Here is a 27,000-nt window from a genome sequence, read left to right on the forward strand (position 1 = left end):
TAGGGGGGGAAAAAATTGTAAGGATATGCCGAGAATTTTTCCGTCCGATGCACCGATTCTGGTGTTTAATTGCACACGAAAGAAATTTTTTTAGAAATATTTTCCCCTCGGTATGAACATAGAAAAATTCCAATACTGGCGCTGGAAATCATGTATGGCAAAACGGGAATTCATCCCGGAATTTTTACACATCCACTGGGGTAGAATAATTCGTAACCCGGGGAGTCACTAATTTTTGGTGGCGGAAGTTGACAATTTTTTAAATCAAATTTTAAATGTGAATGTAACTGCAGTAATAAATTAATTAATCAAGGGGTGACTTGTGTCACTTTTCGGTTTAGATTTGAATATACATAAATCCAAAATTCAAAAGATAATTATAATTTAATTAACAATTCAAAAGATAATGAATAACATTGAGCGGAGTAAATCCAATGATTTAAATGTTTCGATAAAGAAAATTATTCTGTTGTTTCCGCTGACGATTGACTTCACAATTTCTTCTAGTAATATGGAAACAGCATTCACAGCGAATCACAACTCCGTCACGTGACCCAATCCCAATAAACTCATCATATTTCCCCCTGGAAATTTCTTCGATTCGAACTCTCAGGTATGAAAAAGTCTTCTCGATATCGAAACAAATTTAATGCTTGAGAAGAGTGTCCAGACGAATTCGAGGAGTTTCTGCACTCGATGCTGCTGAAACGGCAATTTTTTACCTCCACAATTCGAGCCGCCATTACTTTCGCTTCTGAATACGGGATTGCACTGTGGGACGAATGAATAAAAATAAGAGGAATAAAAAGATTAAATCCACAATGAAAAGTAGAAAAAAATATCAATCCAGCGGAAATAAACGTTGAATCGATAAAAGTCGGTGGAATTTTTGGAACTCTGTCAAGTTGTCGATGTACACCGGTTATACGATTTCAGCGATACTCCATTTCCTTCCGGTCTGGAGGGCACTTTTCTGGAAATTGTTGAAGGAAATGAAACAGCAAAGGAGAAACGTCATCGGAAAATATTTTCATACACTGTTCCCCCTTTTATTATTCCATTCACATTTTTTTTTTCAGCGACTAGTACATGTATCCACATTCAGATTCCGGAGGAAATGGGAGACAGGGGTGATTTGCATCCTACGTGGATGGACCAGAGAATTGTCTGCATCTCTGGACAACGAGGATCCACTTGTGTACACACGTGCTCCTTCTGAGCTTCTCTACATGACGGAACAGAAGAAAGTTTTTTTTGTTCTGGCGAGCGCGTTTTATGAATAAAATTTCACCGTTCACACATCCTTGTCTTACATAAAAAATGTAAAACAGAGGAATGAAAACGAGGGTGCGGATTTTTTCCGGATATTTATCATGTTCAGATGTAAATAAAAAAAAATACAATCGATCCGCAGGATTTTTTCAACCGAAACAGGTAAAAAGTTTTGCAGATTTTCGGGGACTTGAATTGCGACGAATTTCGTCACTACAACTTCACAATTACCTAGACATAATTAAAATAAATCAATACCACCAATAAAATTCGAATTCTAAATTAGTGAATCGAATAAAATGAAGAAGAATCTTAACAAAAAAAATTAAACCATTTACATCCTCATGCAAAATCCTACCCCTAAAAAATTAATAATAAAATTCTCTCGCTTTTCCATCAAAATTGAGAAATAAAATTTGTTGTACCCAGTTCTCACTAAAAAAGTGTAAAATTCATTCTGCAGATGCAGCGTGTCGATCTCCTGATCAATTCGACAAACTTGAATTCCTCCCCCAGCCACTGAAATGGGATTTTCTCCCCGCGTTGTTTTTATCCCTCATTTTATCGTTCAATTTTTTCAGTCCTCTTGCAACTGTGAATGCGGCATGGTAATTACATTTGGCACTGCATCAAATCCCGGGGGGAAGCATTCTGCCCAGTCATTCCAGTTCCTCCCAGGCGTTCGTGTTACATGGAATCCATGGTCCTACCAGGAGAGCAGTCGATGTACCGTCGTGAGCGTTTATCTACTTGCGCAACCTTGAGGCTCAACTGAAATTGTTTCCTTCCTCCTATCAGCAATGTATATTCACCCTGGAAGTATATTAAGCACTAGGTTAATATTATATTGTCAATCCTACCTTGGGATCGAAGATTAAAAAACAATTTGTTTGCATGATACACACCCATACCCCACACTTTCTACTGTTCATAATGGCTAATAAAATTAACAAATTCAAATGCGTTTCCTATTATTCATTACGGAATTTTTTATTTTTTCTGTCGTGGAATTTCAACCGGAAAAATTATCTAATTCAAAAGTTATTCATGGTGAGGTCATTCAAACGATATTTTGCATAAAATTATTATTTTTTAGACGTTCTTCAGTAAAAAACGAGTCTTAATATGAATAATTATGGATTAGGACATTTTTTACATTTTTACAGCGCGTATTGAATAAAAAATTAATTTTTTTCCATTATAAGACGTCATAAACCTCTAGAATAGCCAAAATGTATGTCTTAATGTCTTAAAGGAGATACCGAAATAGCTTAAATGGGGAAAACCAAACGTCTTAATTCCAGACATCATTTTTTGTATTGAAATAAAAGGTCGACGAATCGACGAAAATTGTTGCCTATTTATTTAAATCTCAGGATGGGAATAAAATAATAAGTGAAAGCCAGAGTATTCAAGGATAACGAGCTAGGAAGATGGTAGCCTTGACCAAGTGCACTGCGCACGCAGTCTCATCGTAAAAACGGAAGATACGAGAGGCTCTTGCACTCTGTACAGTTGTCTGACTACATACTGGATGCATCCACTGCGGTAGGCCTGTGCGTGTCACTTTGACAGTTGCTTCCTGTATTCCGAGTTAACACGTACTTCCGCACGTTTACACACGGGTGTCATTTTAAATGTCAGATTTAACTGGAAAACACTCACGCGGCAAATTCATAAATCAGATGGTACTATTTTAATATTGGAAATTTTTATGGATTAATTGCAACGATTTAATTCGCATGGTAATTTTGTCACGTAACGGGGAAAGTCTGGTTCAATGGCTTACGGCCATTTGCCTTTTCTTCAATTGTTATTTTTTTTTTATTTTGTAAAGTGCATGAGAGTTTCGTAAATGTTGACCATCCGAGCTTTCATGTGAGCTCTGGTTGGCCCTCAGTTTCCAGATATTTTACAATGACTGTATTACTTAAACTATTGGAAATCGTTTGTGAATTTCGAGGGTCTCTCATTAGCACATTTATCAGATTACTAAAATAATTTATAACATCATTAATTTGGCGCTGTAAAACCATTTGTTCAGAATCAACAAATTTATTCATCAGAAATTGAAACGATTTCAATTATTTATTTTTACAACATGAATGTTTAAGAAATAATCATATTTTCTGTGAAAAATATAATTGTAATAATTAAAATAAACGTAGAGTATAAATGTATTTGAAATTGCAAATTTTCTTTGAATTCATATATATTAATCCCCTCATTTATCAAACGATCCTTCGTTCCCTCGAAAGGAATATTTTTTCAATGCAACACCACATCGTATGCTCAAGTCTCGCCTTTTCTGTGAACTTTGAGTTGAATTAACATAGAAAAATTTTACGCATATGATTTTCCTTTCACTGGATATTCCAAAAATCAGTGATATCTGTTGAAAATCTTTTCTAGTAGGGAAAAAACTGAAAAATGGGGGAAAAAATGTTGTGCAAGATCGGCAGGAGCATTTGTAATAACGATACTTCCTAGTCGACCCTTAAAAATTCACGGGGTCATGAAAAAATTCCAGATATCGGAAATCAGCTTTCCCTCGGGGCTCCGCCTACGCACAAGAGACTGTCTATGCAATTCTCTGTATCTATTCTGCATTAGACTCTGAATATTACTCTCCCGGTGGCATTTCATCGAATGTTCGTTTTTATCTCGCGATTTCATCAACACTTATCTTGTTAAAAATTATTAGTGAATGAGAAAAAAAAATATCAATGAGTTGATGCAATTAGAAAATACCAGTTTCAGCGGAATAGCGATAAAAAAATGAATCAAATCATGTGGGACAAATTTAATCGAGTCCAAGTTGACTGGAAAACGGTGGGAGGACGACTGATAATGACTACTTTTCCCATGTAATAGAAAGTGATAAGATAATTCAATAAATTTTCTCTCTAAAATGGGGTGAAAAAATGTGATTCAGTGACTTATCTGGGCTATCGAGAATTTTCTCAAAAATTGAGAAATTATTATTACTATTTTTTGTGATAGTCCCAGAAAATCTTTTCTCCATAATTTATGGGGCAAGATAGAGCGTTGCAAACGGTACAACAGGGTGAAGGCAAATGGGAGACTGAGCGTCTCGACCACGCTAGTTTATATATTCAAAACCGGTCAGGGCCGGGTGAAAAAGATTCGCACTAGTTACTCAAACACCCGGGATATCGCGTCGAAGTAGCGCGATTGGATTGATTTTTTTTCCACCAACGAGATATCGAATAATGGCTTTCACTTTCTACATAATCGTTTTCAAAAAATTTTGATGAAAAATAGACTATCGGGAGGGAAAAATGCCCGACGAGGTTTGACAACTTTCACGAAAAACTGAAAAATTGCCATCCAAAAATGAAAAAAATTAAGGTAATAATACATTGTTGAAGTCACGCTGGAGTTGCATGCTGGCTCTAGTCTCATTACATCATTTATGGGTGAGAACAAGAGTTTCAGACATGCAAATTTTAATTTTGCTCATGGCGCATTCGTTTATTAAACTGCAATTCTCAAAATAATCGAAGAGATAATCTTTACTGGCTCAATTTTGTTATTTACCTCAGCCCTCGGGGACTCTTTTCAATCTCAGGACATCAGGAAAACCTTCCATCAGTCTATCAAAACGGAAAAGAGAGTAAAACAGAGTGAAGAGCAATGAGAATGTGATTTTCCCATGAAAAATGGCCGTTGGGTTTCGATAACTTAAATAATAAAAAAACTAAGATTAAAAAAACACAATCGGGTGAGAGCATTGATTGCATAAAAATTTATAGAGACGAAAAAATCGAACTGAATTACTGTTCTGCTTTGAAAGTACAATTTTTGCAAACCGTAATAGCAAAAATTACATCAGCAAGGCCTCCTATCTATCTCTAAAACCGGAAAATGAAAAAAAAAACACGTAAAAATGAAAAAGAATGCGATTTACCCATGACTAGATTCAAATTGCCACCGTTGGTGTGGGAATCGGCCCTCTGGCTATCGGCTGCTGGTGAAATTAATAGGTTGAAGGATAATAGCTCGCTAGTTTCTGACAGCCAAGCAATCAACTCCTGAATTCCTCGAGAATTCATTTTACCAACGTTTCTGGAACATTGTCAAGTATTTGAAAAATGGCATGAGCTGCCACACTATCAAGCACCAATGGAAAATCTGACGTCTCGGTTCTGATGATCAGAGTGTCGCCCCGATGAAGGACGATGCATCCCCGGAGACAAAAGAATGAAAAAAAAAAAATTAATGAAAAGATAATGAAAGAGGAGGGAAAAAAATCGATGAGAAGGCGATTGTTTCTGATTGTCGGTGGTATGAAAGGATTACTCGGGGGGGTTAATTGGGGTCAAAGCCTTCGTGCTCTAAAGCCACGTCAATGAATTATGAGAAAATCCACGACTTCGAGTTTACAGCGTGAAACTATAATCAAGTGGTGCTTTTTCATGAGACGATTATCAGAAGCATTTTCGCTACCATCCGGACAATTTCAGTCGTATCCAGAAGCCCTCTTTTCACGAAAATACCTCTACGTGGACCCTCTTACACTGGTCCTAAACTTCCAGTCTCGAGAGCCAATAAATTCGACCACCGATAACACCGGATATCACGATGACAGTGAATGTCCATCCGCAGACCACGTTATCAACATTTCACCGAATTTTCTTTTTTCTTTTGGTGAAATACGAGAGTACCTACCTCACCGCCATTTCTATAGGGTCATGACGGTATATAGTGAATGGATTTTGGATGAAAGCTCGGCGCATCAAAGGGATTTTAAGAAATATGTTTGGGTCCTTGAATGCGTGAGTAAATTGCAGGGGTTTTTGAAATCCTTGACTTGAGGGAGATTGAATTCTGGGGTAAATGGAACATGTTCAGTAAATATGGAGAGTCGAGAGGGTTCAGATTATGCTTTGAAAATTGAGGACTGAAGTTAGGAAGGTTTTCTAACGCGGGATATTAAAACATGGATTCTAGATTGTCTAGAGATATTTAAGTATATGTTACAGGTGGGTAAAAATTAGAGATTGAATAATAAGAATTGAATGGCGTAAAAATACCAACGTATAAATAAATGATTGGAATTGTTAAAAATATGGTAAGCCAATTAATTTTCCTTATAAATCACAATGAAAGAATTTTCGGTGGTGAGAACACTCGATGAAAGATATTTTTCCTCAAACTTTCATTCGACATATCCCACGCTGATAAATCAAAATATCAATAAATCAAAAGAAAATTGATGACACCAAAAATAACTTCTAATTCTACGTCTCAATGAGACATAGACCAAGTGCTGTCGTGAGGAATGACATGACTAGATTCGAAACAGCAAAAAATATCCTAAAAATATCCCATGAAAAATTATAAAAAAATTTCCCTAAATCTCCTTCAACGGAATTTCTAAAAAACCAATAATAAAAATTTTTTTGACGAACGTTTCAACCGGTGCCTGGTGCACTTGGTACCGGTGGGCTTCTGACTTTAGCATTACCTCTGTCCCTCTCATTCCTAGGATACGAGAAAAGGCAAAACTCAACTACTGGAGTTAAATTTTAAGCGGGGAAAAGAGAGGGAGAATATAACATTACCCGTAGTATTTGAGACGTTACACGGTTACTGTGTGATACCCAATGGCTTGCACTAACCCTCCATCTGCCCCTTTACCCCTTCATACCCCCCTCAACTCACCAAAGTACATCAGGCTAACTGGAGGATTATAGTTTTTCCCAATGGGGGAGGAGGTGGGTTACGAGGGGGAGGCAGTTGGCTTTCGAAAGGATGGTGATTGTGGAGCGTGGCCAGAGTAGACTTAGGCGTATATAAGGACCGCGGACCCAGCCCAAGTCAGTCATTCACCGGACTACCAGCCCACCATACACACAACAAACATGAAGGCCTTTGTGAGTATTACGGGGTTGGTCATTTGGTATTGGGGAAGTTCTCTCAATCCACCGGTTATCACCAATAATTTTATGATTAAAATTATTCTCTGAGAATATACAATCATAAACGATAATTTACCATTCAATATTTCATTGTACTGTCTGATCGGTATGAATTACTTATCCAATTGATCGTGAAAGAAAATGAAAAATTATTCTCTATTTCTCACAATCGAATGCTAAAATTCATTGCAATCTCACTTATCTTCTCTCATTCATAAAAGTCACGATTAACGTTCCACACGAATAAATACTACGAGTACCGTAAAAACCGGTTGTCGATGGTAAATCGCGATGGTAAATCCGTTAGTCATCAGGAGACAACCGGTTGTCCTCGGGATGTACAAGAATCTTCTCACTAGTCCTCCAATCGATAATTTCCCCCTAAAAATCAATCACCAGAAGCTCAACTTTCCAATAAATTTTTACATACAAAAACTTGATTAGAAATATGTGTATCACCTGATGAAATTTCAAATTGTTCGATAAATCAACTCTTTTTTACTGATTAAAACGTGAAAGCTCCCTTTTCCGAAAGCTAGTTAGCTTGATACACATAATTTATAGTGGAAACGGCCATTGGGCTCGGGTTTAACATGTCCAGTCAAGCACGACGGTCTCCAGGCCACGATACCAATGAACGACGTTGAGCACTCGTGAATTACCTTTCCGGTTAATTCAGTCTATTCCAAACGATAAATTCGCGTCAATCGAATCACTCCACCAAATTTTTCCTCTCCCATCAAAAAAACCTCCCAGACGCGATGAAAATTTCACCTCTCGAACAAGAAAGTCACATTTTTCCGTAAACAAGCCAAGAAATTGAGGGAAAATCGATCAATTATCGGTTCTTGGGATTGCATTATCGCACGTTATTTCAGTGAAACGCATTACAAGCAAACCCCACAAATCGGGATAAAAAATAGCATTCCTAATACGGTTACCGGTCAACAACGCAGTCTGAACTATTTTGCAGTAGAAAAAGCCAAGGAATTGGTCCGTACTATCACTCCAATTATGAAAGGTTACAGCATCGAATCTTGCCTTGATGTTTTGTAAATTTTCACTTCTCGCACTATGTGAAACGCTCGTTACCCCCTTTTATGACATAACAACCTCACTCGGCAATTCCGCATGGGCAGTCTAAGCGAGAAATGTTGTCGGCTTTCCCGGTTCAATATAACATTCCCCGGATCAAAGACTTTTCCAAATAGACATACGCGTTAATTAAACATTTTCACCGGGCAATTTAAATAGTCGAAGGCGATACTGTCATTGAAAATTGATTCACAATCCTCGAGGATACATTAACCCACAAACCGGATGCAATTCCGGGGTGGGAGAGCACTTATTCCAATAGAATCACCGCTATACCTGAAAGTGAAAGGTGGTATGCTTCCTGAGAGTGAGCGTTTCCACGAACGCCAACCTGTAATCGAGTATCTCGGGCATAATAAAAGAGTTGCGTCCAAGTCCTGCGGCTTCCTGTTGTAGATATAATGCATTGGAGTCTCAAAGTGCCACCATAATTAGACCATCAACGCGGAAATTGAAAGGATAATTCAAAACACTCGAATGGGAGAATAAAATTTTCACGGGGAGTGTTGAGATGATTGGAGGGATGACTATAAATTTATTCCAGATTGTGTTCGCTTGCTTGGCTGTGGCGACGGCTCGCGCTGGACTCGCTCACGGAGGATACGGTGGCTACGGAGGTTACGGAGGTCACGGAGCTGGACTTGCACTCGGAGGACACGGTGGCGGAGCTGGATTCAGCGGTGGTCTTGCTGCTGGTGCTGGTACTGCCAACTCCCTCCAGGGTGGTGCATCCAGTTTGGGATCAGGTGGTCTTGGTGCTAGCTACGCTGCTGGTGCTGCTGCTGCCGCTGGCGCTGCAGGAGTACAGCAGATTGTATCTGGTGGAGTTATCGGAGGTAGATCAGACATTGGACCAGCTGAGGGACCAAAAGCCAACGTTGGACCCCAGAGCGGACCATCTGACCTCGTAGGACCACAGGAGGGAGCTAAATCCGTTGGAGGACCCCGTACCGGACCATCCAGCCTTGTTGGACCAGCTGCCGGACCATCCACCCTTGTTGGACCATCCCAGGGAACTGCTACCCTCGTAGGACCATCCCAGGCTACTGCTAACCTCGTTGGACCAAGCTACGGTGGTGTTGCTTTCTACGCCGGATCCGGTGGAATCAACGGTGACGATGGTAGCTCTGGTGTTGCCGCTGCTGCTGCTCCCGGAGGAGGCGCTGGTGGTCAGTATCATTAATCCAGTATTTCAATTGATTCAGTAAAGACTGAGCACAGTTGGCTGCACTCAGCACAATTAGCTAATGATTTGTATCACCATGCACATTGCACAATTGTTCCTCATAAGAAATGTATTCCTTCAACCAACAGGTTTCGGTGGTGCTGGTGCCATCGCTGTGATCGGTGGTGGTCCAGGTATTGCCGGTGGTATTGGTGGACACGATGCCGGTGTTGCTGTGATCAATGGACCATCTGGTGCCATCCACGCTGGACTTGGTTCCCACGGTGCCATCATCCCCGGCGGATACGGCAAACACTACTAAACAGTCTTCCCCACCCCAGCGATCTCGGTTCGGCGACGGCGGCGAAACTTACCACGACCTACACTGGTCATATAAAACAGTATCCTCAAAGCGCGTACGTCTTCTTCCCAAAGCTTCAATACCAATCATACGGAGCCAATGGTTATCAAGGAGTAGTCAAGTTGGACAGTCAAGTCATGTAGTGAGACAGTCAGCCCCAAAGGTTAATGCCGATCCACGTAGTTCATCGCGCAACATCAACAAATTTAGCCAATTAACATCAATCATGGATAAGGCAGAGAGAGGCACCAATGTGGATTAAGCTTTGACGCTTTAACGAATCGGGACCATTCTGGGATTGTGTTCAATTTTAATGAACATCCATCTGTTTGGCCACCAATTTAGCACCTCAACATCAATCATCAATGAATTTTTTTTTAATTTTTATATTACCAACTTGTAACATCTTAAGGCCGACAATCTCACTCGCATATACTATCCCTTGATGGACAACTCACGTTCTTTATAGATCGTACAGTTATCCACCAGTTGTTATACTCACTGCCGCACCCAAGCATACATATTTTTTATTACATACTCGTCCATGTCTTCTTCTTTTTTATATATACTATACCTACTACTTCTTTATCTTCACATATATTATGCATTTACACACAAGCGCATAATCTCACATCCATTTGATGTGTATAATCGTGTATTGTGCACATATACAATGTTCATTTGATGGAGATCGGTAGGTTGTGGTAGGTCAAGCCGTTACCCGTGAAGTTAATACAATGTACATAGATGGCGCGCCGCCGCCGGCAATTCGACCCCGCCCGCCCTCGTCATACCCTTTCTATGCGATCACGACTAGCACCCCACCACCACCATAGATAGATACCACGTATTTATAGCGTTTATACATTTATACAATACTTTATATAAAATAAAGCATCAGTATTTAAAACTCAACTGCTCTTCGACATTCATTATTCCTCTGTTGGATTATCATCCTCATTATGAAGACATTGAATTCCATTCTCGATGGAAAATCAGGAAATTACTCGTCTCCAAAGACCTTTTCGCAATGGGGAGTTCATCGAATGAGAGCTCGCAGTTGATTCAGAAATGGATCATCACTGTTGAGGCCATTTTTAAACAGGAATTCGGAATGACCGGTTAAAGCCTCGGGGCTCTTCCCCGGGAATGTAGAAATCCAATACTTGAAATACATCCCACAGTGGATAATTAACGCTCAAAGTTGAAACTACTTTGGATTACCTATGGGATTAGTTTACCAGATTCATCCCCTAATGAATGAAATTTTGGGTGAGTTTCGATCGCCTATGAACTGAGTGTCAGACAACTAATGGGCGCTCGTAATTTCAGTCCTCCATCGTCCAGGAATCGGCGACCTACTCGAGAATCCGCAGATAATTGCTAGTCGTCCTGCTACTGGCTGGGTACACACACATGACTACCGGTATTTATCGACGTCGTAATCATCGAGCACACCCCAAGGACCGGGAGGCAATCGATATCGTAAATCTGGAGAGAATGATTTTTGATAGCCAATGGGAATTTCGAGGATTTGCCGGTGATCAGGTAATTAAAACTTCATTGTAAATGATAGAAGATAGATAGTTCTATGGATGTGAGATGGAGAAGACGTTAGTCCTATTAAGACATAGAATCGTAAGACGTTTTCGTTCACTCTTTCGTTGTAATGGAGCTCCTAAATTGACGTAAATATTCTTCAACAAATTAGGAATGTTATTTAGTAGACTGAGAAAAGGAAATTTCTTGTCCCAAAAATATTTATTGACGACATGAAAATTAACTTGAGGGTAGCATTAATTATGGGAATAGTTATGTAGATTTGGTGGTGGTAAGTAATATATTTTATAGAAGAAAAAAATTATTTTGATTTCTCTGAACGCGTCGAGATCGGACTTCGTGCACTACAAATTTCAACAACAACAGAGTTAAGACCATTATTTAATCTAAAATATTCAGCTACTTGAATATTGAACCGTACGAGTAATGCACAGAAGTTATCGATACTTTAATTTGAACAATCATGAAATTCTGTTGCCCCCTGTTACCTCCCCCGAAAATCGAGTTCTAAGTGATTACAAATATCCTACTGTATTTTAGAGACATTAACAAATGTAAGATAATAATCGTGGGTTTCGAGATTTCAACAAATCCACCTGTCTCGCCTCACGAATTGTTGGTCATACACACATTTGGAGATTAAGAGCAACAGTCGCTAATTCTAGTTTCCACGATGTCCTATGGTGAAGGCGGAGGAAGAATGGATTGAGGATTAAATTCGGTTGAGAGAATCGTGAGGGAGTTAATGGATGAGAGCGTAGCAGAAATCGTTAAGGGATGTTCTCTCTAGCGTACCAAACTTGCACTTATGAAAATCAAATTTTAATGAACGGCGAACAAACGACAGTTTATTTACAAAAATATGATCTCGCATTTTCCGAACTCAATCGTTAATTATCGTTTTAATCGGCCACTTGTAATGATTCAAACTGTTCTTTTCTTATCCGAAAATTAATTTTTATCAAGATTTTATCATTTGTCCCCAAAATTTAATTAGGTATTGAGTCCGTACATTTATAATATTTGAACTATTCTAATACAATTAATGCGCCCATAGAAATATTTAATAGGAAATCTCTATTGGGTTTCTATCGTAGAACAAATGAATAGAATTAAATTTTGTACGGAATTTAGTCTATTCACGAAGTTTCTATAAAATATCCATATTAATTTGATGATTAAGTAAGTAATTAAAAATTCATCGAACAATATAATCCACTTAAAACAACAATATTTCGTTTAATATCAAAATTGACGATTGAATAGATGTCCTGATCTGATCTCCTAAAAATTACGATTCACGTCACTATGAAATAACAGTATATTTCCACCAACATTGATCATAAATCGTTTGTCCTCCGACTGAACCCGGAATATTAATGTTGTACCCCAGCCCCCCACAGCCCAGAATTGCGAAAAAAATCAAAGAAAATAGTTCAACAGACTCCCCATGCTCAGCCCCCCCTAAATTACGACAGTCGCAGACAACTGGAAATGTCAGTCTCCCAGTTACCGCGAATCACGTTCGATAGGTCGAGCCTATCTCTTCTCTCCCTGTTCCCTAGCACTACATCAGTGTATTACCCCATAAGAGGACTCATCAATTAACACTATGCGTCATACCACCAGCCCCACACATCGCCACGAATCCCCTCCCAACACCCTCGTATATTCACTCCCCCGAACTAGATCAACCACAACTTCTTCAATTCCCGACATTCAGTAATTTTCGCAACCCGCCTTCTTAAAGGTCGAGTTCGAGAGTTCGTATCAAGTCTTACGACCTGGCAGGGCTAATTGTAGAGAAGAAAACAGCTGTACTGTGGTAAAAGCCCACGCTCACCATCTTTCACAATTTTTCTGTTACTTCCTTCGGAAAGGAGAGAAAAAAAAATAGCCACCTTCAACCAACAGGCCCCTGTCCACCTTGAGAAGCGTGTGAACCATGATGCACCATTACAATTTGCTACGGATCATTATTAGCCACCTCCAGCAAGCCATCGATAAAATAAACCAGCAGAGTACAATAACTCGTATCAAACTATACTGAATGAGAATAAAAAAAAAATTTTCAATCATTCCGATTGATGAAATTATCCTCCCTCGAAGCGAAATGAGCCCACAGTGACCCAGTTAATGTTCATACTTTGTATGTTCACGACGTATTATTCATGACACAGTCCCCTAACAATTTAATGAGTAAATCAGTAGCACTTTACTATTTATCTAGCTTATCAACGACAAAATACAGTGAATTCTGGGGATTGTGAACCCATTGAGGCGTGGCATCAGTGACCTTCTTGCGAAATGGGTGAGTCTCCCATCAGCGGATATGATTTGAAGGGATCAAGGGGGCGCGGTCAACATCCTAGAGGTATACCAGCTATATAAGCCAAGACGGTGGCGTCTACTCCAACACTCTGTGACTGACTGTCGACGAGATGAAGACCTTTGTAAGTACCAAGTGATACAGTGATGTGATCAGCAAATATGATAGCTGATGACAAATCATTCTCAGAGATATACATTGTGATGTGTTTCGTAGATCATTGCATTGGCTATCATTGGAGTGGTTGCTGCTGGGCCACGGGGTAGACGAGGTGCTATTGATCATGGGTATGGTCATGGGGTGTCTTATGCAGGAATTTACGCTGATCATGGTTACGGAGGGCATGGATATGCTGGTCATGGATATGGAGCGCATGGTGTAGCACTTGCTGGACCTGTTCTGGGTCCAGCTAGTCTTGCTGGACCTCATGTTGGTGCTTCGTCTCTTGCTGGGCCTAGTATTGGTCCATCACATCTGGCTGGATCAGTTGCTGGGCCTGTTCATGTTTCGGGAGCTGTTGCAGGACCTGCTACTGTCACAGCGTCTGTTGCCGGACCCGCACATGTTGAACACTTTGGGGGACCTCTCGATGGGTCTTATGACGAGGGCTACGGCGGTTACGCGGGTTATGGGCATGGAGGGTATGCGCATGGTGGTTATGGAGGATATGCGAAAGGACTCGCTGGAGGTGAGAGAGATAATAGTGAAGGGCATTAGCAGACGTAACGTCTTGTGACCAAAGGGGGAGATTTTAGTGTATCCACCCCTTGATCTTTCTAACTCTTGAGACCCCAGGGGCTTAGGGCCCTTCTTGTATCTTTTGTAATAACGAATAGAAATGTTTCGCAGTCAAATAAGAGGTTTTGATCCTCTTGATGTTTATTAATCACGATAATGAAGCGGATAATTATGATTTTCATTACTCACTCGCTTTTGATTGGTCCGTCAGGGTATGGATATGGTGGTCATGGTGCTCACGGTGCTGTGATCGTTGGACCTGCAACGCATGGAGCTGTCTACGCTGGTCATGGTACTCATGGAGCTGTCCTCGCTGGGCCCCACTCTCATGGAGCTATTCTCTCAGGACCTCACACCCATGGTGCTGTCCTGTCGGGACCTCATGCAGGTGCTGCCGCTGTTTCCGGACCACACGCCGGTGATGTTGTCATCGCCGGACCCTCCGGCAAAATCACCGCACATGGTACTGGTCATGGCGCTGGAATCCATACAGGATACGGTCATGGTCATCATTGGTAATGACTCGATGCCCATAAATATAATTCATCAGAAGCGAATCAGCACTGTTTTGGGAGCATGTGAAAGTGCTGAAGCGCTTTTTAACTTATGAATCTGAGAAATTCGATGGAATTTTTAATTTACTGAACCAGTTATCTGTGGGATTATCGACTTGATGAGCCTCTGGTCGATTTTATGTACATAACAAGTCGAGTCTGTATGCGCGAAATAAACTCATTCTTTTGTCTATTGAAGAGAAAATAATGACTGGTATTTATTTTATAATATCCTTCGTGGTTAATGAGGCAATGGAAATTTGTGGCTCAGTTAGGATCTTACCATTGTCTAACGTAATTGCAGAAATTGTGAGTCACCCCATTGTGAGTGGTTAATCATTGCCTCGATGTCCTACAAATTATCGAGGAGGTTGAAGGTACACTCAGAGGTGTAGGTGCTCCTGAGTGACACGTATTGTACACTTGTGGTACAAACGATCGGGTAATGGGCCCGAGAGGTTCGTCATGTGCATCAATCGCGTGTACGAGTCTGAGTTTTTCCAAAACTCGTATCTTTATTTTAAAGAATGGTGCTTTCTAATAAAACCCTCCATCCAAATTCATTTCAACGTCACGAGAAGTCCATTCAAGGAGTCATTAACTCAAAAAATCACACTGACCTAAATTTGCATGAATTATGATGAATAAAGGCGATGAGACGCTTACTTTTTAAATTCCAGATCAATATATACTTCATCTAGACACAAGAACCGAAATTTTCCATAAAAATTTTATTACAAAAATGAAAAAAATATTAATTCCCAGTGTGTGAAAAATTGACTGCTCTTAAGACAAAATTTCTCGACAATTTTGATAACATTTCTGGTAAAATTCCCAGAAATTCAATAAAAATTCACATTCAAGCAAACAAAACCCCCGCGCCACCCCCTCGTGTCGAATTCCTCTTACAAATTTCCCTCCACACAATTTAATGTGTCTAAAAATTTCCCCACAAGATGTATGGAATTCCAAATAATTACTTTGGAGTAAAAATAGGGTCCCAGTGACACCCGCAGGATCTTCAACCCCGCGCATTCTCAAATTCTGCAGACGTGCCGACCTGAGAATACGCAGTATCGCACCATCACCACAGCACATTGTTTAACCTCGATAAACACCATGAGGTGATAACGCACCATCCATGTTTGAATATTTGCGTAGCCTGGGTGCAGCCGCCCCCTCCCCTTTCACCACCCCCATTTCTCTCCCTATCATTCAATCAATAACCACGTACGACAATAGGGCCCCCACGCAATACTCCGAATGACACCCGTTCGATTTCCGTTTCACTCTCACCGATTTCTGTGTGTCAATGGGCGGTTTCAATCACAAAGGCAGAGATGACCTTTCCGCGGTACAATTGTTGAGGTATTTCGATTTTGTGTGCATAAACTCACACAAATGCTATCCAGCCAATACTATCCAACATAAACTGAGTAACGTATGTTAAACGGTGAATATGGTGATGAAACAAGGGAGATTACGTAGTCAGTGATTTTGTGCTACGTGTGTATCGGTGGTAATGCAACTTCGATGACCCCTTCAACACTTGGATGGTGTGCAGTGGTAGAAATCGGTGAGATGAAGGATTTTCCCATGAGAGACACCGGGGAAAATGATGCTGTGGCCATTTTCACGTGTCAACATCAATCGCGATGGGGATCGCTGTGGTTAACTGTACGACAATATCTGTCGGACGATTGACTTATCGCTGTGGGTGAGCCACATTAGATTTTATTTGTACATGTCTGTAACACGATGACCTTACCCTTTAACCGTGAGTAATACGATAGGCTCATGGAGGAGAAAGCCTACCATCTTCATTCACACGATTGGAAACGCGAGGTGATGTTCAGTTACTGGGTTTCGGATTAAAATTAGCGTAATAAATTTCAGGAATTTCTTGGTGAAATCGAGAATAACACGTGGGGGAGATTCAAATTTACCGCCTGTAGCGGTGGGTGTTATAGAAGGTGAAGAGAATTCAGAACATTTTTTGCTGTATTTTTTTAAATTACTGTAAGTCCAAGTTAATAAATAAATTCATTCGTATAATTCACGACTTTTATTTCCTTCTATGATTCAGTTAGGAAATGAGGGTATTTTTTGCATTTTGTGTCGTTGATTAATACGATATTTTAATATAATGTTGAACTGACTAGTCAAAGGTTAATTCTGCTCGGACGGAGATAAATTTTGGATTTTGAATTTTGCATGATATTGAAATTGTGATCTTCGGTACAAAACAATTAATTTGAACTGAAATCTTACTGATTAATATATAGGACAAGGTGGGGGTGGATTGTACGTGTCGTGTTTACCACGTGAGGAAAGAATTGATCTGACATTTAACGTTGAAACATATGATACCAAATTCCAGATTTGCAGGGGCATTTAGAAGTCCATAATTATTTTTATCGGTCTTGCCGATTTAATTATACTGTTATGGTGGAGCAAAATTCCTGGAAAAAAGTCTCAAGAATTTTATGATTGGTAATACAGGATTGAAAGATAATCAGCAGGATTTTTGACCAAAATCCATTAACTTTCAATTTATGTTCGTATTTCGAATTCACTTCAAATTAAATTCTCTATTTATTAAATTGGAGATATCCACGAAAATTGAAATGAAATTCCAAATGGTACCACGAATATTCATTTCAAATTTACGCAGATTCCCCAATCAATCAGCAATTCCGCATTTTTCCATATCAACCACATTTAATATAATAAGTTATTTCCATTTCATTTCCAAAAATTTCTGAATTTTCAATCCAGAAATTCCCGGAATTCCTATCGACCCTGCGATAAAAATAACCAATTCGCGAAATGTCATCTGAACATATTCAACGGATAATAAATTCATCAAAATCCCGTCTGAATGTTATGACTCCACTCGGCCCATAAATCCCATTGCAAACAATCTCCTGTCTCCTTACCGATCACCAACTGGCTACCGGATTGCCAGCGATCCCTGAGGTCGAGGTAACACGTTGCATTGTTCACGACGTTAACCCTGGAATACCGGGCTCAAACTTCATATTCCACGGGCTCCACATGCCACATTATACCCGATAACATCTGATTACCAAGATCAGTACAAATGGACGATGAAAGGTGCGGTCACTCGATGAGGTGGACACGGGTGGGTGGTCATTATCCTACGGTTTGCCACTGCCACCACCTCGCTCACAGTGATCGAGCGAGACTGATTGAATTATCGATCACTGAAATGGTTTCATCGAGCGTACGGCGAATCGCCTGAACGGAAACCGGTAAAAGATCAGCCTCCGAGGAATGAGATTCTCCACGTATCGAAATTATTTGGGGTACAATGCCTATGTACAGAACCCATAACTGTCGATAATTGATGGGACCCTTTTCCTCGGGCGGTATCGAGAAATGCAAGGGAATGAAAAAAGGAAGAAAATCCTGGACCGAACGAAAATTACAGTGCAACGAGGTAAATTACCGGGGTACAATCAGACTGGTCTGCATGACTATCGGGTACTGCATCGGTTATTTTATATTTTGTGTCATTGCATTTTCCATTGGACTGAATATCGTGGATATGGGAAAATATTTTCCACGTCCCTGCCCACGAGACGCAAATGAGACTTCATTTCGGATTATCATCTTTAACAAATGAGAAAGTTTGTGGGAAACGGTCAATGACTTGTTAATCTTATGATCCACGATCGAAGCATCCGGTAGAGGTCAATTAGATCCTAATTTTCATCTCATTACGATACCATCGTTAATCCTGTGCATGTCTGAGGAGCTGGTTATAAAATATTTCTAAAATTAAAAAAAAAAATGAGAAAGTTGACTTTTAACAGAAGATTAACTAAACAATTTGAAACGTCAATTTATGAGCAGTCTTTTGGGGAATGAATTATTGAAACGTAATCAATCCCCACCAATGTAATTTAAATTCGCCGGAATTTTTAATTATGAAAACTGATTGAATTGATCACCCAACGATGACTCAATCACCGGGTCAATTGAGTAATCGTGTAACGAGTTCGATTGTCAGCACTTTTCCACACCACATCAGCAAAAAAATGTGAATCGCACTGTCAATTAGCCTTCATCAATTTGCAAAAATTGCTCAAGTGTACAAAGTAAACTTTATTCATTCGAAATTTACAATTATCTCACCTCAGAAAATTCGAATGTTCAAAATCTTTCCGAAAAACAATTATTCTGAATATTTTGGCAGTTACCTCGTCTGGTTGTTCACTTCTGTTCAATTCTCCACCGAAAGAGAAAATTAATTCTCCACCCCTTGGAAGAATTGTCGAGTTTGTTTGTAACTCGTTGGTACGAGAGAAGAAAATCTCCCCGAGAAGAAAGATTTCTACTTTTCTTATTGTCTTCCACATTCGGATGTCGCGGCACCCCGATGGGATCCGGGTATAAGATTGTCATCCGAGTCGATTCGGAAAAAGCTTTTATACATTGAAAACCACGTGGGTCGCTGAACTTCCCAGGAAAAACGGTGGGAGGTGAACAATGCCGTTGACGCAAAAAATAGAGACGGATAAAATGAGAATAAAGGGTGAAAAAACATTGAGCGAGATTAAAATATGAGAGACAGGAGAAATGTCGATTGGGTGACCCCACAGTTGCACAATTCTACCATGAATGTGAGTAGGTGACAACTGTAGCCATAGATGCCAGGTATTTTGATCGATCGATATCAAGATAACCGTGAATACCGCACGCATTCTGAATTATTTCATTCTTACTTCAATTATTCATATAATTTTTTAAAAATAATTTATATGTTCACTGCTGATTACTTGGGCACTAAAATATCTGCAGGAATGTCTTTACATCACTTTCACCGAACAATAGGGTAATTTTTCCAAAAAATGCAGCGGAAAATTTTCATAAGAGTTTCATAAAATGTCGGCACAATGGAAGAAATATGTAATAATTTTTAATAATATGTAAATAATTTTTTTTAATGTAATTTTTCTCTTTGTGCACATATCCTATTAATTTCACCGCCGATGACTACGCAAACCTTCCCGAGAATAATTCCCCACCACTCCCACCCTCTTTTAATGACCCTATCTCCCTTTAATCGAGTGCGCGTAACCCGATAAGCTGCCAATTAAGCGGTGTCAAACATTATTTGCCAGCGAGCACTCGTCGCCCCTAGCATTACATTACGGTTTGCATGTGCAATCCAGGTGGGATCGATCTCTCACGTTAATATATAACTTCAAAAAATTGACCAGAGCAACAACACCCCCATTATGTACCACCCAACAATACATCCCCCGGGGAATAGATAGGAGTTGGAAATATAAATTTCCATCGATAATAATTCTCTAAAAAAATCGTCTCGTTGATGCTGCGACGAATTGCCAATTTTATCTCCATAAAAACGAAGAAATACAGGAATATATCGATCCGTAAACCTGATAAAACACTGTTTTTACCCAAAATTATTGTGTTAACGGATCCAACTTTGGTAATTCCACTTCACAATGCAGTTCGTTCGTTTAATGGAAATTTAAAATGACCCCTGAGGCTCATTAAATCCACGTGAATGCAGTACCAAACGATCATTGGGCCAACACGATTGCATTCATCCCCCGATGTCCCCTCAGAACTGTTCTCACGTCTATATCTGGCTCTAATTATCGACCCTCCCTCCCTCCCCCCTTCCTTCTCCCCCTGACAAAGAGATTCTAGTTGATTCAGTTTTGCGCATAATCCCTGATTACCGGTTTTATAATCTATCAATTAGTTTTCATGAATAATTTACTGAATTACAATGCTCATTGAATTTTTATTCCTCAACTACCGGAGCAATTAGATACGAATAGCAAATAAATTTCAGCAATTCTGATGGAATTGATCGTAACTGTTCTGTAATTTTTTTTTTTTCTCGAACTGATGAATTTAATGATAACTGTCGCTGTCACGTAGTGATCCGTAACGATCCCACTGCCCTCCAATGTTACTCCCAGTGGAATACAATGGGTTGCGCTCTCAATCTTGTCTCAGACGTGGGCAAGGCTGCGGTAATGCAAAATGACTTGATCCAAGCGGATGCACAACGCCTTTGAATGAATTGTAAATAAGAGTGCTATATACCCACGCACTTTCACAGGCTCCCTGCCTCCTCCCCCTGAGGGTTATTCATATCGTTTAGGCGAAGAAGGTTGCGGGATTAATCTATGATTTATTGGAATTTTAACTGGTGCGTTAAAATTGTGGGAACAGTGATGAATATTTCTGGAGCACTTGTTGAATATTTGTGGGATTTTATTTCTGAAGGAATTTCGTCACTGGATTCCAGGGGGAAGTGAACGAGAATGGACAATTCCGAATTAATTGATAATTAATCGATTGAGTCAATATAATTTATTGAATTGATGTTTGTGTTGTCATTGGAAATTGGAGTGAGTTGGGGATTTGTCCGTCATGCTTGCGGTCCACTGATGGGAAAAATTCGTTCACTCGTAATTTTGGTAATGAAACAGAGATTAAATGAATGTCCCTTATTTTAATGAATAAAATATTTTACTAAATGTAAATACAACAAAATAGAATGTCTGAATTGTCCAAAAATTTTGTGACTATTTTCTCCACAGTCAGAAAGGTCTGAAAAAATTGAAAATTTATTTATATTTCTGGAGCAACAACTAAGGGCGTTGAGGCCCTCAATATTCATAAGAATTTCCATATTATAATTCTTAAAGTCACCTTTCCACTATCTTAAGCTCTTTTTCAAAAAACAATTGATCCTGATTTGCGACACGAAGTGCTGAACTCAATGAATAATTTCCTGCGCGCATGGGCCCTTACAATTTCCAATTCCATTGAATTCCCACCTGAATCATTCATCATCATCTCCAAAATTTCAAAGACCCACAGAGACACGTTGAAAGCCCACAATACAGTACCCCTTAACCGCGTTCAACAACGAAATGATAGACCACAAGCGGATGCTGTCCACCACTTATCGCCTACTCAACCAATCAGAAGTATCAGTTGTGGTTCGTCACAGAATTCCAATAAAAATGACCAGTCTGACCTCCTCGCTATGTTGTACACAGCAGACAGGGCGGATACCCGTGCCATTGTGACGTTTATAGGCGTCAACATTTTACGGACAGTTGCTAACGCAATCCTAAGGAATGAATGTCACTGATAAGCACCCCACGAGTTAGAGAGAAGAGAAAGAGAGAGAGAGAAAGAATTGGAGTTTTGCCCCACCTTAGATTGGGGGGTAGAAGCAGGGATAAATGCTTTTCCTTACAATGGGGTTTTGTATAAAAGCTGGTGGAAGGTACGGTTCAAACATCATCGTGCTCCCTCAACCAGCCGTGACAAGTCGTTGATTGTTCTGGTCCAAGAAGAGTTAGCAAACAATGTTCCGACAAATTGCTATTGTTCTGATGAGTGTGGCTGTTGCTATTGCAGCACCATCCGGTCTTTGGGGAGGTGTGGCACTTGGTGGGCCTGTTTTGGGACCATCTGGTATTGCTGGACCTGTCATCGGACCTCATGCACTGTCTGGACCAGCTGCTGGACCCGCTAGAATCTCGGGGGCTGTTGATGGAGGGGCTGTTGTCACTGGATCTGTTGCTGGACCTTCTGTTGTTTCCGGAAGTGTTGTTGGTGGCACTGCTGTCTCTGAACCAGGATATGGATGGGGTGGTCTCGGTGCTGGATGGGCTGGAGCCGCTGGATGGGGTATGACAGATTTTTTCTTCCAAAATTAATAATTTTATTGATGATAATATCGACGGGAGACTGGAGAACTTTTGTAGGCAGATCTCCGACGCTAAAAAACGTCTGAATGGAAAAATCATGTCAAGATCTACTGAGACGTTTTTTAAGGGTGTGGAGAGCTCCGTTGACTGGAAAAATTGTTTCATTCATTACTTTTTTTTTGCTTACAGCTGGACATGGTGTCGCCCTCGCTGGACCCTACGCTGGCCCCGCTGCCATCGCTGGCCCCGCAGCTCTTCCGGCTGTCGTTCGTGGACCAGCAGGAAGCATTGTCGCTGGTGGCCCTGCCTGGGGAGGCCACTGGTAGAGCTTGTCACCTGATGATTCCTCCGGAGATACTCGACTGACCATTTTCAATCACCGAATTTAGCTATGATTACGTGTCATGATCTCTCTTTCCTGTTTTACCGCTATAGTACCTCTCCACACATTCAATTTTCTTCAAATTGATTTCGTGTATATATTAACGAATATTTCGTGTATGTATGGATACTATTGGTAGAAATAAAAATTGCATTTTGAGTTGGAAATTATTTGTGATCATAATTTATTCCCAACAATCTGTCAATAAAATTAAGAATTGTTTGGTCGAAATCGGAAGTACAAAATCGGTGCTGGAGATTATCATCCCAATTTTTTCTGAAGAGATGGCAATTAGTCAAAAGTTGAGAACTAATTAGAGTTAAAAAATGTGGATAATGCAGCGAGATGCGATTTTTCAAAAATTGTAATTAGCAAAAGTTTGCAAATTTTTTTCTTTTTAAATTGACCTCAACAACTCATGTCTAGTTGTGGAATTTTCAGAAGAAATTGTTAATAATCCAATTGCTGAAGTGAATATTTCAATCTTCACGTTTCCCCCGCCATTGAAAAGAGAATTAAATAAACTGTCTTTGTATAAAGGAGTTGCTAATTAAGAATTCAGATTTTATTCATACACTTCAGCGTTCACCATACCCCACTGAAGTTAAATGAAACCCATCCCATGAGCTTTGAAATATCATCTGCGTCTATAAAACTAACTTCTCCCATACGAACTCGCCCAATTTCAAATAGTCCCGCGTTGATTAAATATCTACGAATCTCCGTTCTATTTATATCCGAAAATTCAGATTGATCACTCCGCCAGCCCATGAATTCAACTAATAAAAAATTTATTTATATCCACGTGAACGAATTCACAACCGTCGGAAATGCTGCAGTACAAGTGAACTCAAAGTTATAAATTTAATTGAATTAAACAAAATCCTTTGAATGTTTTTTTCCCTTCGCTCGCTTCTCGGTTGCAAGCGATGGATGCTCGAGGGAAATTACCGGAAGCCTTCGCTGGGGTAGAAAAAAATTGAAAGAGAATAATTTCTAGGAGGAGAAGAATTTAATAATGAAAACAATTTCGTATTCACTCATGCAATCGTGATATATACAGTTGTATGATTATATTAACTATGAGATACACAAATAGACTCATGTCAAGACCCCCTCGCCTGCGCCAACTGAAATGACCTTGAAAATTCGCATAATGTTGTTAACAATAGAAGAAAAAATGTATGACCCCCGAGTGACCATGCTTTCACCGATTTACATCTAATAACCCTGTGACATTTCCACCGATTAGATATTGACTAAATACTATTGTTGTAAGGGGCGGGGCCAAGGCCAATGAGATCAGTATAAAAGTCTGTCCATCGGGGTAAACCGTCAGTCACTAAATAAACAAGCAGTCGCAACTGATCAGAAGATGAAATTCTTGGTAACATAAAATTCCAAGTTCATGGAAAAAAGTATTCAGCAGATTTTCCCAACGAGTTGATGAAGTTTACCAATTATTGATTATAATTAAAATTCAGAGATAATTTTTTGGTTTAATTCAAACAAAAACATGAGTTGTTTTTCAACTTAATGAGTGCGTTGGCGCTGCAACGACGCAATGATTGAAAGGGGAATTTACTTTTTTATTTATTGCAAATATTCACTCTATTTAGATTGTTGTCGCCATTGTTGCTGGGGCTGGTAATGCAGCGCCAAGTGGATGGTTGGGTCACGGATGGGCGTTAGGTGGGCCCCATGCAGGCCCATCATCGCTGGCCGGCCCCCACGCAGGTCCTGTTGCCCTTGCTGGGCCCGCATCGGGCCCTGCCCTTATTTCTGGCGCCGTTGCTGGACCCGCCCTTATTACTGGGGCCGTAGCTGGGCCTGCTGCTGTTATTGGTTCTTCCGCCGGACCCACCCATATCACCGGTTGTGAGTAAAATAGCTCGGGTCGTCCCTATTGACAGACGAAAAGGGATAAGGGATATTTTAATTGTTTTAAGCGCAGGTTAAAGTTCGTGGATTAATATTATTTATTGTTGATGTACAGCCGCATGGGATGCTGGGTACGGATGGGGTGGTCACGGCGCATGGGCCCATGACGGTTGGGCTCACCCTTCAGCTCACTGGGCTGGCCCAGTAGTGGTGGCTGGTCCCGATGGTTCTTCAATCTCCGCTCAAGGTGCCGGACTCGGCGCCGTCGTCGCTGGGCCTCACGCCGGACATTGGGGTCATTCAAGCCATTGGTAACGGACCACTGTCAATGCACGAACCCCAATAGGTCCCTTCCAATAAATTTCCTATGAAGGATGTGTTGAATTGTAAAAACTGATGGGTTGAATTTAGATAAATAAATAATTCCTCGAATACTCAATCTTTCTCTTATATCTCATCCCAATCTCATCAATAAAATTTAACAAATAAGTGAACTAATATCAAATGGTTCCTGTCTAACCATAAAAATCTACTGAAATAATATCAAAATTGTTACTCAAATTGATTGAATTTGATCAACTAAATCGTTTAATTTTATTTACCTTTAAGAACAAATCGTACACTTTACGTTAAAATTTGTATTAAAATTCATGAAAAAATTACTTTACTGGAAACGTAAAATATGGAATAAGTGACAAATTATTTATCCTCCCCAGGGCAACATTGCTCAAAAAAAAATTGAAATTTGATGTATACACATAAAAAAATTTCTGAAAATCCCCTTGTACTAAACGAAAGAGTAATTTGTATCAATTATTCATCTCCCTAAAATCTCTTTATCCATTAGAAATCCCATAACACCTGCATTTTTCTCTCCCCTATCATCTCCGATATATTATCACTTGCAGCAAAGTCCTTGAGTGGTAAGCATGTATCGTTATCGTGAAAACAGTTCAACGAATTTGCCGCCCTCTTTTGCCATGTCGCAAATTAAACGAACCACGAGTGCAACGATTCGATTCAACGATGCGTACGACACTAAATGACGTTGGACCTCATATTGGTGTTTTGCACTGAAGGCAGGGAGTTACTGGCACGTAAATGCCCACCACCTCTCACCCCCCCCCCTTCGGCTATTCGAATTTAATTCAATGTTCTCACACGTACAATTCACACGTCTGTAACGTACATTGTTATGGGGGAAGAGAGAGAGAGAGAGGGAGAGAGTAGTATTATATCTGGGAATATTTAGGATGTGGGCATTGTTCGGGACTTTGTCACCATTCATTCCATTTAACCGTAGAGGTTTCATTAACTAATAGCAGAGCTATTTCAATGCATTAGAGTGATACTGCTGGAGTTGATTGTAAACGTAGATACATTTTACGATTTGTATTGGATGTTGTCGCAATACAATTGTTACAGTGATAATAAAATCTGATAAATTGAGAGATACACCGAGACGAAATCGTTGGAATTCTTTGGCTTTCCAATTGAATTGATATTGCACTTTTCATTAGTTTTCGCTGGATAAAAAAAATACTGGACCTCGTTTGGGAGTCGTTATCGTCGGGAGAATATAGTTAGATATAAAATACTGTATTTTTCGTGGAGATAATTGTTAATTACAGACCTTGGAATAATTCACGTCACTCTCTTGGGCCCTTCTCCGATAAAACCTCTGGGCCTTTTCCTGACGTTTCCCGGAATTTTCTCTAATTATCCAGGTACTTACCTTACGTTTTTTTCGAACATCAGAGTCTATTTACCCCAAACTAGGGGATATCCAGTTCGGCTGGTCAACCCCCGAGCACATGAATTGAGGACTCCGCATTTTCAAATCGCTATTGATTTGGGGTATAAAGAATTAAAATGTACAGGTCAACGTTTGTAAAATGAATAAAGATTTTGGATGATAAATATTATTAATTAACTTGGTTGATTGTCTCCTCTTGGGAATACCTTTGCAAGCAGCAGAA

At 39.9% G+C, this 27,000-nt stretch overlaps 3 protein-coding genes and 1 long non-coding RNA gene across 6 annotated transcripts; 3 read left to right on the top strand and 1 right to left on the bottom strand.

Moving 5' to 3' along the window:
* Nucleotides 1-1,025: 1,025 nt before the first annotated feature.
* LOC135166708 (uncharacterized) lies at nucleotides 1,026-14,787 on the bottom strand. 2 transcript variants are annotated; one of them, XR_010299738.1, is made up of 2 exons: nucleotides 14,655-14,787; nucleotides 1,026-2,085 (listed from the first exon to the last, which is right to left on the bottom strand). It is a non-coding gene; the product is annotated as an uncharacterized LOC135166708 (long non-coding RNA). The 2 variants fall into 2 exon arrangements; XR_010299739.1 differs by lacking the exon at nucleotides 14,655-14,787 and adding an exon at nucleotides 2,804-5,185.
* On the top strand, nucleotides 7,015-10,375 carry LOC135166706 (spidroin-1-like). 2 transcript variants are annotated; one of them, XM_064129241.1, is made up of 3 exons: nucleotides 7,015-7,172; nucleotides 8,857-9,481; nucleotides 9,627-10,375. In XM_064129241.1, the coding sequence occupies exons 1-3, from the start codon at nucleotides 7,161-7,163 to the stop codon at nucleotides 9,797-9,799; spliced, it is 810 nt and encodes a 269-aa protein (XP_063985311.1). In that variant the 5' UTR covers nucleotides 7,015-7,160; the 3' UTR covers nucleotides 9,800-10,375. The 2 variants fall into 2 exon arrangements, with proteins under 2 accessions (XP_063985311.1, XP_063985310.1); XM_064129240.1 differs by lacking the exon at nucleotides 7,015-7,172 and having other exon boundaries at nucleotides 8,821-9,481.
* Nucleotides 13,697-15,227, top strand: LOC135166707 (uncharacterized). The gene is made up of 3 exons (XM_064129242.1): nucleotides 13,697-13,851; nucleotides 13,944-14,415; nucleotides 14,677-15,227. The coding sequence occupies exons 1-3, from the start codon at nucleotides 13,840-13,842 to the stop codon at nucleotides 14,982-14,984; spliced, it is 792 nt and encodes a 263-aa protein (XP_063985312.1). The 5' UTR covers nucleotides 13,697-13,839; the 3' UTR covers nucleotides 14,985-15,227.
* Nucleotides 15,228-22,327: 7,100 nt separating this feature from the next.
* Nucleotides 22,328-25,453, top strand: LOC135166773 (fibroin heavy chain-like). The gene is made up of 5 exons (XM_064129332.1): nucleotides 22,328-22,738; nucleotides 22,948-23,081; nucleotides 24,480-24,527; nucleotides 24,760-25,018; nucleotides 25,137-25,453. The coding sequence occupies exons 1-5, from the start codon at nucleotides 22,414-22,416 to the stop codon at nucleotides 25,334-25,336; spliced, it is 966 nt and encodes a 321-aa protein (XP_063985402.1). The 5' UTR covers nucleotides 22,328-22,413; the 3' UTR covers nucleotides 25,337-25,453.
* The last annotated feature ends 1,547 nt before the right edge of the window (nucleotides 25,454-27,000 follow it).

This window comes from Diachasmimorpha longicaudata, chromosome 10 (genome assembly GCF_034640455.1).
Source record: "Diachasmimorpha longicaudata isolate KC_UGA_2023 chromosome 10, iyDiaLong2, whole genome shotgun sequence".
Lineage (NCBI taxonomy): Eukaryota > Metazoa > Arthropoda > Insecta > Hymenoptera > Braconidae > Diachasmimorpha > Diachasmimorpha longicaudata.

Bases quoted from the DNA above. Each gene is read 5' to 3' on its own strand.
- LOC135166706 (XM_064129240.1), top strand. From the start codon at position 8,824: ATGATTGGAGGGATGACTATAAATTTATTCCAGATTGTGTTCGCTTGC. The intron at 9,482-9,626 runs GTCAGTATCATT...TTCAACCAACAG, and splicing joins TCCCGGAGGAGGCGCTGGTG to GTTTCGGTGGTGCTGGTGCC.
- LOC135166707 (XM_064129242.1), top strand. The intron at 14,416-14,676 runs GTGAGAGAGATA...TTGGTCCGTCAG, and splicing joins TGCGAAAGGACTCGCTGGAG to GGTATGGATATGGTGGTCAT.
- LOC135166773 (XM_064129332.1), top strand. From the start codon at position 22,414: ATGTTCCGACAAATTGCTATTGTTCTGATGAGTGTGGCTGTTGCTATT. The intron at 22,739-22,947 runs GTATGACAGATT...TTTTGCTTACAG, and splicing joins GGCTGGAGCCGCTGGATGGG to CTGGACATGGTGTCGCCCTC. The intron at 23,082-24,479 runs TAGAGCTTGTCA...GTAAACCGTCAG, and splicing joins CTGCCTGGGGAGGCCACTGG to TCACTAAATAAACAAGCAGT.